This window comes from Polypterus senegalus, chromosome 1 (genome assembly GCF_016835505.1).
Source record: "Polypterus senegalus isolate Bchr_013 chromosome 1, ASM1683550v1, whole genome shotgun sequence".
Classification (NCBI taxonomy): domain Eukaryota; kingdom Metazoa; phylum Chordata; class Cladistia; order Polypteriformes; family Polypteridae; genus Polypterus; species Polypterus senegalus.
The window spans coordinates 24,405,674-24,419,652 of record NC_053154.1 but is presented as its reverse complement, the minus strand read 5'-3'; the positions used below and the strand labels follow the sequence as shown (position 1 = coordinate 24,419,652).

The 13,979-nt window shown below is 40.3% G+C and overlaps 1 protein-coding gene across 1 annotated transcript in view; it reads right to left on the bottom strand.

The window, feature by feature from the left end:
• trpm5 (transient receptor potential cation channel, subfamily M, member 5) overlaps positions 1–13,979 on the bottom strand; it is a 197,583-nt gene that overhangs the window by 88,744 nt on the left and 94,860 nt on the right. Inside the window, exons 5-7 of the mRNA XM_039744779.1 lie at positions 7,912–8,078; positions 5,564–5,741; positions 1,612–1,676 (exon numbers count right to left, since the gene is read on the bottom strand). Of these exons, the coding sequence (XP_039600713.1) occupies positions 1,612–1,676; positions 5,564–5,741; positions 7,912–8,078 (410 nt within the window). The remainder of the gene's footprint in view (positions 1–1,611; positions 1,677–5,563; positions 5,742–7,911; positions 8,079–13,979) is intronic.

Genomic DNA, 13,979 nt, shown 5'->3' with positions numbered 1-13,979 from the left:
CAAGATTGCATTGGTTTGGACATGTGCAGAGGAGAGATGCTGGGTATATTGGGAGAAGGATGTTAAGGATAGAGCTGCCAGGTAAGAGGAAAAGAGGAAGGCCTAAGAGAAGGTTTATGGATGTGGTGGCTCCAGCAGACCCCGTGACCCTGTAGTTAGGATATCGCGGGTTGGATAATGGATGGATGGATGGATGAGAAAGGACATGAAGGTGATGGATGTAACAGAGTAAAATGCAGAGGAAAGGAAGAGATGGAAAAAGATTATCCGCTGTGGCGACCCTAATGAGAGCAGCCAAAAGAAGAAGAAGAAGGTGAAACCATTTCCCTTCTCCCTTGAGGGTTACACAGGACCAGATTTTCAATGCTTCTACTCCTCCCAGTGGCACCAACATCTCTGCACGATCCTCATATCACAGTGTGCCTGACTCGCTGTTACCATATTTCTTGATCACTTACACATTTTTACCAAAGCTTTTAACTAAAAACCCCAAGCCATACCACATCTACCAAAATACAATCCGCAGCTGATTGCCGTCTTTTAAATAAATAATTGCCCCACTCGCATCTGTATGGTGAGAGCGGTGCCCATGCACAATGCGGGAGTGGATAGCCCTGAACCTAGTGCACAGGAGCAGGACCTCCCACAACCCTAGTATATATACGAAAGCTGTGCTTTCAAGATAGGATTTAGCTTCAAAGAATTCAAAGCATTCTTTCATACAAACGTGTAAACGTGTCAGTGAGGCACCTGATCAGCTGCCTTGATTCACAATTGCCAAGTGTCACAATAATGAAAGTCTTTTAAAGTGCTTGTCTTGCTAGTACAATTGCTGTTCCCTCACTAACAGGTTTCTATCTTTCTGCTCACTCTTGAGTGCTGCATTCCTATGCCTCTCTAGAGGAGCAGATCCAAAGAAGATGCTTTTGTATTTTAACTCTAGAGTTCGAGTTGTGTTTTAATAACGATTCCTCTTCTTTTTCTGTTTTATTTGCTCCTGAAAGACTCTAAATCTGTTTCTATTATGTCAATAATAGTATTCTTTATAAAAGAACCGTTCATTAATTTCACTTGTGAAACTCAGAACACACACATATATTTCATATACATCAATTGACTCAATTTCTAAACCAAGTTTATCGTGATGAGTGTTGCAGCAGCCTATCCCAGCAAGCACAGGGCACAAGGCAGGAACAATCACCTGGACAGGGTGCTACTCCATAGCAGAGTGAACACATACACTCAGACACACACACACACACACACATATGGGCTAATTTAGCATCAGCAATCCAACTAATCTGCATGTCTATGGACTGTGGGAGGAAACTGGAGCATCCGGACGTAAACTTCATGCAGGGAGGACCAGGAATGAGGATTTTAGCGTAGCACAGCTACCATTATGCGACTGTGCTGCCCTATTATATACTCATACAATATAAATATTTACTTTGCTGTTGTTAACTTTTGATCTTGTTTCATATCATACAAACATATTGTAAAAACAAATATCTGGTGATCACAAATGACTGATGATTTTTTTGTTATAAATTTGCTGTTCAAATGCGAGTAAAACAAAGCACCTCATCAATTGTATGTAACTATTTTTACCTCCAACGTTTGTAGATCTCCATGAATGAGTAAGCAAAGTACTGGGATCTCAATGCTTCCAGTGCCTACAACAGGAACAAATGACACAACAAAAGTATTTTTATGTTCTTCAAGAATAAGAATAAGCAAGCTAACAAATACAAAGAAAGTAAACTCCTACAAAACAAAGTGCATTCCTAACACATGTAAAAGCTACATTTTATGCCTTATGGAAAGGTTTAAACATTGTAGTTACTTTAATGTGGCGTTTCTTCTTTAACACTAATGAAATTGCAATGTCCCTTAATACACAAAATATATTAACCAACCAATTAGTAAGTCCACATAGACCAGCAGTTCTCGAACTGGGGGTGCGTTGAAGCTGTACTTTGGGGCGAAGAATAAATGAACAAGACATCAAAATACATTTTTTACATTTTTATTTCAAATTTAAATTTGCAAGCATATAATCACAACAAATGCATTATAACTAAAATTAAAATAAAACATTTTTAAGGCATAGATCTAATGACTTACTGACTGACGAGCTGCACCGCTGCTGCTGTTTTTATAGTCGCGTATTTTCAATCCAGAAAGTTCGAGATGTATCGGTATCTGTCACGAACATTCGGGTAACAGTAGATCAGGTGATAATACGACACGACTGCACCACATTAACAGCGTAGCGAGTATTCCCAAATTGAGTTTATCCCCAAAATAATTTACAGCGTATTGGGTTATTTTCACGATACAACTAACAGCGGTATAATATTTGTCGGACGAAAATACGTTTGTCTCGTGCAGATTGACTTCATCGGTGTCCTCGTTTACGAGATTTTTAAAAATGAAAACATATTTAATCGTTTCTTTATATAAAAAAATAATTAAATAAGAGTAAATAATGTATTCTTTGTTTTTGGGATTAGAATTACTACCAAAAACCACACAAGGCATTTTAACAGCTATTAAAGCACTTTAAAAAAAAATAAATTGCAAATATTTCATCAAAGTTAGCCGAACACATGCAAATCTTAGGAAGTAAAAATGATAGGATACCGCGACACCGCACAAGTGTCATACCTTTGTTAGTTGTATCATGGGCTATTCTCATCTAACTTATATTATGCAGGGGGCACAGAATTATTCCAGGTAGAAAAGGGGGGCGTGAAATACGAACGTTTGAGATCCACTGACCTAGACATTTCTGTTGTCAGAAGGATCTTCTTTTATTAGAAGGAGCTTCAAGACAAGGGACAAACCACAGTCAGTTCAACTTACTGAAGCCCCTTTCATTGTTCTTGTTTTCCTCCAGTTCTGCCATCTTTTGCACAGCAGTAGTTTGGATGGTCCCATAGTCTCAGGTTTTGGTCAGGCTATCCCCTTTTACCAAAGGGAGTTTCCATAAACTAAATATTCAGTAAAAACACTTTTTAATTCTATCTTCATTCAGCCAGAAGTACCTCTAAATTATTGAAGTATACTAGGAGTCAATAAAGTGGCTGCTTCCACAAATCAGGACTATAATTTCAGACTATCAAACTCAGTGCTTACATGCTTATTAACGGTGTGTAAATGCAGTTTATCAAATCAGACTTTACAATTGTACCTTATGTACTTAATTAAAACATTTGTGACACAGTTGTCCAAAGTCATATTCTTTTATCGGATCACCTTCACTCATTATGGCACTGAGCTCGAACAGCCGGATCATCCTACTCCAAAGAAGGTCTCCAGCTCCTCCTTGTGAAAACCCAAGTCAGCCAAGAGATATGATCCCCTTAGAGTGTTCAGGGTCTTCCACAGGTCTTCTCCTATTGACCTCTGCTTGGCGTTGTCCTAGTGGGATTGACTCACATTGGGGGTGAGTGAGGTGAGGTGCATCCTAATAACATAACCAAACCAACTCATGGGCTCTTCTCTTATTCCATGTTCTCCCACAACATTCTGCTCCTTACCCTGTTTGAGGCAGTCCAATCAACCCTGCACTGGAACAAAATGCTGAAGTGTGGAAGCTGTTGGTGCCAGTACTCCCTGTGAGTTTTTGGATCAGTTTGATTTTGTTAAAGATTTGTTTCTTTTTGTAAAATATTTACCATTTGGCCTTTTGAGAATTGTTCAACTTGGAAACATTGACAAAGCTATGCACCCCCTTTGGAAGGCTTCACATTACATTGGTGTAATTTGGGTTTTTTTATTGACACTGATCGACAGAAGGAAAAATTGTTTAATGTCAAAGTGACAACAGATCTCTGCCAAGTGATTTAACTTAAATAAATATAAAACACAAAATAACAGATTGCCTCAGTATCTCCATGATTATAAGTGAACAGCCACAAATTTCTATTTGGATTGAGATGTGGAGTCTGCTGCGGTGGGCCGGCACCCTGCCCGGGGTTTGTTTCTTGCCTTGCACCCTGTGTTGGCTGGGATTGGCTCCAGCAGACCCCCGTGACTCTGTAGTTAGGATATAGCGGGTTGGATAATGGATGGATGTGGAGTCTGACTTGGCTGCTCCAGGACATTCATATTGTTGTCTTTAAGCCATTCCAGTTTAACTCTGGCTTTATGCTTGGGCTCGTTGTCTTGCTGGAAAGCAAATGTTCTACCATGGCAAAGGTTTCTTGCAGGCTGCATCAGATGTTCCTGTAAGATTTTCCCATATTTTGCTCCAATCATTTTACCCTCACAAGCTTTCCAGGGCCTGTTGCAGAAAAGCATCTCCATTGCATGATGCTGCCACCACAATGTTTTACAGATGAGTGTGCTTCTGATTACGCCAAACATATCGCATTTACTCTGATGACCATAAAGTTTCATTTTGGTGTCATCAGACCATAATACCTCCTCCAACTGATTTCAGAGTCTCCCAAGTGCCTTCTGCCAAGATGTCTTGTGTATCGTTTTTAAATCTTTACCACTCTCCCTCAAAGCTGTGGCAGTAGAGACCCAACAGTATAGCTGTTGTATGCATGGTCTCCCCAATCTTGTCCAGTGTAGTTTGTAAATCCTTTAGACTTCTCAGAGATCTCTTGACACCCTCACACTTCTTTTTGCCCCACCACTCAGTTTTTGTGGACGGCCTGCCCTGGGCAGATTTACCGCTGTGCCAGACTCTCCATTTCTTAATGACTGATTCAGATGGATATTCAGTGATTTGGATGTTTTCTTGTCTCCATACACTGGTTTACGGTTTCCAGTCAACTTTTCATGGAGTTGCTTGGAGTGTTCTTTAGTCTTCATTGTGTAGTTTAGTCCACTATACTAACAGCCCACAAGCTGGCCCTTCCACATTCAGACATATTTATACGACATTCAATTGAAACCCTAGACTGGTGACCACCATTGAACTAATTATGGGACATCTAAAACCAACTGGCTGCATCAGTGATGACTCATGTGTGTTTTGTATTAAAGGAGGTGAAAAGTTATGGTATCAATTATTTTCTGTTTTATGTTTGTAATTAATTTAGACCAGTTTGCAGAGATCTGTTTTCAATTTGAGAATAAAGAGTCTTTCTAATGTTGATCAGTAATAAAAAAGCCAAATTCAGTCCATTGTGATTCAATGTTATACTGTATTACAAAAAATTTGAAAACTTTCAAGGGGTTGAGTAATTTTTATAGGAATTTTATAAAGAGAAAGTACATATGTGGATAACCAAAACTTGAAAGAAAGAGACATTGTTCAAAACTAAAAATGGTGCTAAGAGAAATGTAGAATCTGAAACAACAGCATAAAATAATGACTAAAAAAACAATTGGCACTGTCTGTTTCCTGTGGGCATAAGTACAAATAATATCTTTTGTAAAACTGTTGCTTGTAATGCAAAAACATTGACCTGGACTGTTAGGCTGCTTCTAGTTCTTGATGTCAATGGAAAGGAGAGATGAGCTTGCTAAGCCGCTGTACTGGCAGTCTAATGGTTTACTAAATACCATGCCCATATCATTATTGGGTAACCGCATCTCTCACCTCCATAGCCTGTACGCTGTTCAGAAATGTGCTTTAGTAGTTTAATTCGCAGGTCTGTGGTTCCATCGGGATGTTGCTCATCTTCCTCTACCAGTATGAAATGCGAATGGTTGCTATCCAGAGAGTAAGTAGGGCCATGAGGCAGGTCTTCAGCATGATAATATGCCGGCTCATCATTCTGAAAACAAGAGCACCCAAATTTAAGTAAATCTTTAAAAATGAGAACATCTTCTGTCAGTATAACACAGTGGGTGTGGTGCTAGACCAAAAATGTGAAAGCTACTGGCTCAGTGACCATCACTGGCTCACTGTTTGACCCTAAATAAGTCACTAAACCAGCCAGTGCTCTAATATGAAAAGAGCTGTAACATTATGAAGTGTTCAGTAACGTGTAAACAGTCAAGGAGGAGGTGAAGTGCCTCAGTAAAAGTAAAGGGGAATTAAAATACAGAATGTGAAGTAACAGATAGCGAAAACTTGCATTTTTCTGAGGTCTTCACAAGTGAGGAAGTGGATAACCTCAGAGCAGTAACAGGGACTACTAAGGAGGTACTGAGGGATTTAGAAATCGTAGAGTGAGAAGTGCTGCTCAGATTAAATAAGATGAAATCTAACAAATCACCAGGACCAGATCATATTTACCCTCGGGCTCTTATAGAGGTTAGTAAATACAGATATAAACCTTGGATGCATATTTTTAGGAAGTCACTGTGCACTGGGGAAATTCCAAAGAACTTTATATAAGAAGGGTGACAGGGCAGATCAAAACAACTATAGGCCAGGATCTGCATCACAGGAAAATTAATGGAAAGAATTATTAAGGATAAGATTCAGCAACATATGACAAGAAAAGGAGTCTTACTGAACAGTCAGCATGGGTTCAGAAGAGAATGGTATGAGAAAGCAACAAAAGGATACGATCAAAGTGGAGCTTATGATATTATTTATCTGGACTTTCAGATAGCATTTGATAAGGTGCCACATGAGAGGTTGGGCATCAAGTTAAAAGAAGTGGGAGTTCAGGGTGATGTTTGTAGATGGGTGCAGAATTGGCTCAGACACAGGAAGCAGAGTGTGATGGTGCGAGGAACCAAATCAGAACTGGCCGATGTTAAGAGTGATGTTCAGCAGTGGGCAGTGCTGGGGCCACTGATATATTTTTAATATTCATAAATTATTTAAATGGGAATATAAGTAACAAGCTGGTTAAGATTTCAGATAATACCAGTCTAGGTGGATTGGCAGTTAATCGGGAATCTGTTGAATCATTAAAGAGTGACTTGAACAGGATTTGTGGCAAATTAAATTTAATGTAAGTAAATGTAAAAGTAGAGTAAAAATGTTAGGTTTGAATATACAATGGGAGGCCTGAAAAAGAAAAGTACGTCTGATGAGAAGGATTTATCGGTCATAATGGACTAAACACTCTCATCTCCCAAACAGTATTCAGAAGCCATTTAGAAGGCTAACAGACTGTCAGGTTATATAGCGCCTTGATGTGTGGAGTACAAGTCACAGGAGGTTATGTTCAAGCTTTATAACACAATGGTGAGGCCTCATCTGGAGTACTGTGTGCAGTTTTGGTCTCCAGGCTACAAAAAGGACATAGCAGCGCTAGAAAAGGTCCGGAGTAGAGCGACTAGGCTGATTAAAGGGCTACAGGGGATGAATTATGAAGAAAGATTAAAAGAGCTGAGCCATCACAGTTTAAACAAAAGAAGATTAAGAGGTGATATGATTGAAGTGTTTAAAATTATCAATGGAATTAGTTCAGTGGATCGAGACTGTTATTTTAAAATGAGTTCATCAAGAGCACAGGATACAGTTGGAAACTTGTTAAGGGGAAATTTCACACAAACATTTCTTCACGCAGAGCTCCATAAACACCTGGAACTATCTACCAAGTAGTGTGGTAGACAGTAACACTTATTGACCTTCAAAACTTGATGATGTTATTTTGGGAGAATTAGGTGTATAGAACTGGAGCTTTGTTGGACAGAATGGCCTGTTCTCATCTAGAGTGTTCTAATGTTCTAATTTGAAGACCAGCCCTGTTGTCTAGTTTTTAGTCCATTGGACATTAAGCCCCAAGGTTACTGGTTCATCTGTTTTGTTAATCAGCTGCTGGGGAGACCTTTAGTAGCACCACCCTCCCCACCCTAAAAGTCTACTGATTGATACAAAAATGAATTTCCCAAGGGGGGCAAAAAAATATGGAGTGTGAATAAAATATATAGAAGCATTGACATGTGAACTGATTTAATGTTTACATGGGGTCTCCTAAAAAACCAAGAGGAAGCCTTGATAATAACGTGGCAGGACGGCACCAAGCTGAGGACATACGTTACCTTGGCAGTGAATAAGCATTCTCGGTCATGCACCATCTTCAACGGCGTTATACCAATAGCAATGACTTTGACCTTTGATGAAGTGCTTGCTAGTGAATGATCCCTCACAGCTTCGCCCACATGTCTTGTGACACCAAAACGCAATCCATTGGTCACTATCCAGGCTCCTGACCAGAAAAAAACAATTACATTCAGACTAGGATTTTCAACTTGTCCAATATGGATGCTCTGGGAAAATGGGCAATGATTGGAATTTTGATTCACTTTACTGAACTGGTTCTTATGAGTTACCTATTTAACGCTTTCAAGGCAGAATTGAAGGCTACATGTCAAAAAAATCACCTAGAATGTATTATATAATTTTATCTAGTAGATGGCAGCAAAAACTATGACCATCAAATGCTGGCAGCCACTCTTGTCAAAAGGAATCATGTGCCCGAGACATGTTGTATATTGTCGATGACTCGGATTTACACTGTCAGGTGAGGATTTTGAGCTGTTGGAGAAAAGTAACAATGAGAGTGGTACTGAAAAATCATTTTAACGTTGCAACCAAGTCCCAGCCTCACTGGGTCACATGTTCTGGGCCTGCACCAAATTAACATTATTCTGGACAAAAATTTTTAATTACCTCTCAGACAGCCTTGGACTCACAATCCCTCCTAACCCATTAACAGCTGTGTTTGGGGTTCTTCCAGAGGGGCTTAAAGTGGAGAAAGACAAACAAATTGTGATTGCATTCACTACACTGTTGGCACGCAGACTTATTCTGATAAACTGGAAGAACCCAAACTCTCCTCTTTTAAGTCAGTGGGAAACAAATGTGTTATATTATTTGAAATTGGAAAAAATCAAATACTCAGTCAGAGGATCCGTACAGACTTTTTTCAAAACATGGCAGGATCTAATCAGTAATATTTTAAAATAATCTCATAAAGCACAGAGAATTTATTAATTTAGATATTTTTACAAGCCTTAAATTTTACACTGTTTGGCTTGCTCTCTCTCTCAGGGGTGGGGATCGATCTGTTCTTAGCATAATTCTTTTTTTTGTAAAAACTTGATTGCTATGTATGGATAGTAATAAAATTAATAAAAAAAAAATAAAAAGAAAAATCATTTTGTTAGTTGGGCGGCACGGTGGCGCAGTGGTAGTGCTGCTGCTTCGCAGTTAGGAGACCCGGGTTCGCTTCCCGGGTCCTCCCTGCGTCGAGTTTGCATGTTCTCCCGTGTCTGCGTGGGTTTCCTCCGGGCGCTCCGGTTTCCTCCCACAATCCAAAGACATGCAGGTTAGGTGGGTTGGCGATTCTAAATTGGCCCTAGTGTGTGCTTGGTGTGTGGGTGTGTTTGTGTGTGTCCTGCGGTGGGTTGGCACCCTGCCCAGGATTGGTTCCTGCCTTGTGCCCTGTGTTGGCTGGGATTGGCTCCAGCAGACCCCCGTAACCCTGTATTTGGATTCAGCGGGTTAGAAAATGGATGGATTTTGTTAGTTTTATGTTTTTTACAATCTGGATAATAAAAAAGAGTTTAACGAAACAAAAAAAAATGTCTCCAAAGAGTTAAGTGAATCGAGTCTTTTGATTCATTTGATTGCTTTTTAGGATTAAATGCTGGTCATATGTTATTTTGTATATTGTATGGATTGTCAAAGAGGACATGGATTAACTGGCATTCCTGCCAGGGCGGATGGTTCATTACATGGACGGGAATCCTTGATAATAAAAGGATGGAAGGAAACTGCCTCCCGGGCCATGTGTCTCCCCAGCACAATAGGTGTCAGCATCTCTTGGGTGGGTTTCAGCGTACACTACCATAGGCTTGCATGAGAGTCATAGTTGCAATGGGAAGCCCTGCTGGGTTTTGTGGGAGCTACCATGGGTAGCTGTGGGAATGATTTTTTTCTTATTTTTCTCATTTTAGAGGTGCTTCCTGGATGAAATGTGGTAGCACCAGAAGTACTCCAGGGTCTGGTATAAAGCAAGCTACTCCTCTTCTCCCGGGCGAGTCGGAGTTGGATGAAGCAAACAAAGCTCACTTGGGTGGAGTGGAGGAAGAGAGAGAAGAAAGAGAGAATTTTAACGTCTTATTCTTCTGCATAACCTATGAAGAAACCTATTAAAGGTATTTTATAGTAATAAATCATTTATTTATTTGATTCCGGGACTTATGTTTGCAGAATTTTTGGCTTCATGTTGCCCACAACTGGTCATAAAATGTATAATTGTATATATTGTGTATATATTGTGGTATATGGCCGGCCAGTCATCCAATCCAATACCCCCAGGCCGCCAGATGGAGGCCTCCCTGCAGCATGGAGGTGCCCCGAATGCCAGCAGGGAGTTATGGTCAATGGAGTTTTTATCCACAGCCCTGCTGGATACCATGGGGGCCACTAGAAGGCGCTGCGGGGGAGGAACATGGATTACTTTCCCTACAACCCAGAAGTACGTCCTAGTCACGTGGACAGAGGAAATGACGTGCTTCCGGGTTGAAGAAAAGGAGCTTTTATCTGACCCGGAAGTGTTCCCAGTCACATGGACAAAGAGAGAGAAACACTTCCGGGTCAAGGACTTTAAAAGGGACTGTGGGAGATCCCAGGGTTGAGCTGAGTCGAGTGGTAGGGTGACAATGCGTCTGGGTGTGGAGGATTGATTATTGTATTGAGTATTGAGTATTGTTATCGTGTTTATGAGTATAGTGGAGTGGAGAGTGCTTTGTGCACTATTTTGTTCTAATAAAAATAATTATTGGACTTTTATCTGGTGTCTGGCGTCTGGTCCGAGGGTTCAAGTGGACGGCAGCACCCCCTATCTGTCACAATATATTTTACATGATAATAATTCATATGAAATTCTCCTGTTTCATTACACAAAGCATGAAAATACATTTAAGATGAATAATTAAAAAAAGATGTTGCATTTCATAATTATGTGACTTGTTCTTGGGTAATGATTCTTTCACGAATTAAATAAATGAGAATAGTATGACTCTTTCTTGGGTAATGATTCAGATTAAACTCAAAAGTATCAGTGATACATGCCCAGTGCAGCCAATGAGCCATAACAAAGTGTGTGCAAATCGAAAACAAAAAACTGTTAAGAAATTAGAATAATATATGTTAAGGTTCCGAATGTACAAAGGAACATAAACATATTATTTTTATTATACTGTAGATTCTAAGGGCAGCACGGTGGCACAATGGTAGCACTGCTGCCTCGCAGTAAGGAGACTCCCTGCGTGGAGTTTGCATGTTCTCCCCGTGTCTGTGTGGGTTTCCTCCTGGTGCTCCGGTTTCCTCCCACAGTCCAAAGACATGCAGGTCAGGTGCACTGGTGATTCTAAATTGTCCCTAATGTGGGTGGGTGTGCACCCTGCAGTGGGCTGGCGCCCTGCCCGGGGTTTGTTTTCTGTGTTGGCAGATCCCCGTGACCCTGTAGTTAGGATATAGCGGGTTGGATGTAGATTATATATTCAGTTTAAAATAATTTCAATAATTTTAAAAAGCAAAACAATGAATACATTCCAGTATACATGTGTTGACACTGAATTGGGCTTGTGTGATGAACGAGAGAATCATCTGTGACAGAGTTTGCATCCGCTGATATTCATACAGTTTGAACTCCAAAGGGTCATCAGTGAAGGGAGTTGAGACTCATGATTCTGGCGCTTCTTGCACACATACACTTTAAACATCAACCAGCATCAACAAAACGAAAGACACTGATGACGTCACACAGGACACCCATGCAATTTAGTGGAGATCTCCTCGAGCTCCACTAATTTGTTTCTGCTGGCAAATCGATTTATAGGATTGACTAAAAAGAGTTGTTCAAAAAAGAACAAATCGTTGTCAAGTTGCCCTTCACTACACATGGGGCGCTCTGCTGACAGAGATGATACACAGAAAATCCATTTGGCAGGAAAAAAAGATGTGATTGGCAGTGAGTAGAGTCAAATGAAAAAGTCTGAATGATTAGCGTGGAATGGGAACTTATTGGAATTGTCTAGTGATCTGTTGAAAAAGTGTCAAATGTCTCTCTGCTAAAAGAAAAAGAAAAATCAGTTACTTTAGGTCAAGGCAGTCTCTATATAGATGCACAATTCTGAATAAGAGCAAATATTTTCTCATAAAATATATAGCAGTATTTTATAATAGCATTATTCACCATCACGAGGTATGCAACAAAGCAGTACATGTATGTTCACTTACGTAATTAGCTTTATGGTGTGCTCCTATGTCCTTGATTGAGAATTAGAATCAACTTATCGTTTCTTTTCAGAGGCTGTTTTGTCAATTTGCTTTATATAATAAAATAGAAAACCTGACCAGAAGAACATCTTAAATTTAGCTGTTTAAAAAAATGTAATCATTTGCTTTTGAAAGTTGAAGTCACAAGGCTGCTGGTTCAGATCCTAAAGAAATCCTGTTAGTTTGCTACGGGGTTTTTCCTGGTTTAGACTGTTAGAACACTGACATCTTATCACTCCAACATTTTGGAGACCCATATGGTGTAAGTGGTGCTTCTAAAGCCGAGCATTTTGGCTTATTCTAATGATTCCAAAGCAGTCAAGATTTGTCATAGAATTAAGTGTAAAATATTTTTATTTACAGAGCAATAATAAGGAAAATTAACATAAAAGAATCAAGTAAATGAGATCTGTATGACTTGTTTATTTTTTAATGATTCAGTTTATGAATTCAATGAATGAGACTCCTGTGTCTCATTCTCAGGTAATGATTCATCCATCCATTTTCTAACCCGCTGAATCCAAAGACAGGGTCACGGGGGTCTGGGTGCTGGAGCCAATCCCAGCCAACACAGGGCACAAGGCAGGAACCAATCCTGGGCAGGGTGCCAACCCACCGCAGGACACACACAAACACACATAAACACACCAAGCACACACTAGGGCCAATTTAAAAACACCAATCCATCTAACCTGCATGTCTTTGGATTGTGGAAGGAAACCGGAGCGCCCGGAGGAAACCCACGCAGACACGGGGAGAACATGCAAATTCCACGCAGGGAGGACCCTGGAAGCAAACCCGGGTCTCCTAACTGCGAGGCAGCAGCGCTACCACTGTACCACCGTGCCGCCCAAGGTAATGATTCAGTTTCGCAAATCAAATGAACAAGGGAATCTACCCTACTCTTTGAAAAAGTATCTATTATGGAACTGATGCGGTTTTCCAGAAAACCAAACCTCTGAAATTTGTCCTATTCTCGAAGAATTTTAACCAAATGAATTTAGTCCAATTTCTCAGGAAATTAACTTAAATAGAATTTAACCCACACTCCATGAAATTGACTGTTATAAAATTAATCCTACTCTCAAAGAATTTAAACCTTATGAAATTACTCTATCTGCGGTGGGCTGGCGCCCTGATCAGAGTTTGTTTCCTGCCTTGCGCCCTGTGTTGGCTGGGATTGCCTCCAGCAGACCCCGTGACCCTGTAGTTAGGATATAGCAGGTTGGATAATGGATGGATGGATGGAAATTACTCTGTTGTCTGGGAAATTTTCTCCAATGTTATTCTTGAATCTTGTCTTTAAGAAAATAGTAATGAACAATTCATGACCAGTTAGCTCTTTTTGAAAGACATTTTCCAATAAGTCACACAAATCATTTCACAAGCACAAAGAATTAATTCAGTGTGAAGCCAACAGGAGTGCTTTAGAGCATTACCATCTTTCAGTAAGTCAGTCAGTCAGTCAGTCAGTCAATCATCGTCCAACCCACTATATCCTAATTACAGGGTCACGGGGGTCTGCTGAAACCAATCCCAGCCAAGAGAGCTCAGAGAACTCTGAAGGACTTACAGGTGACAGCAGATGAGACTGGAGAGACAACAGCTATTTGGGTGCTTAAGTTGTCGTAACTTTATGGTCGGTCAGTCAGTCAGTCAATAACCAGCCTGCTATATCCTAACTACAGGGTCACGGGGGTCTGCTGGAGCCAATCCCAGCCAATACAGAGCGCAAGGCAGGAACAAATCCCTGGGCAGGGCGCCAACCCACCGCAGACCATCTTTCATTTTGCAAGAAAATGTTTAAAATCATGATTTT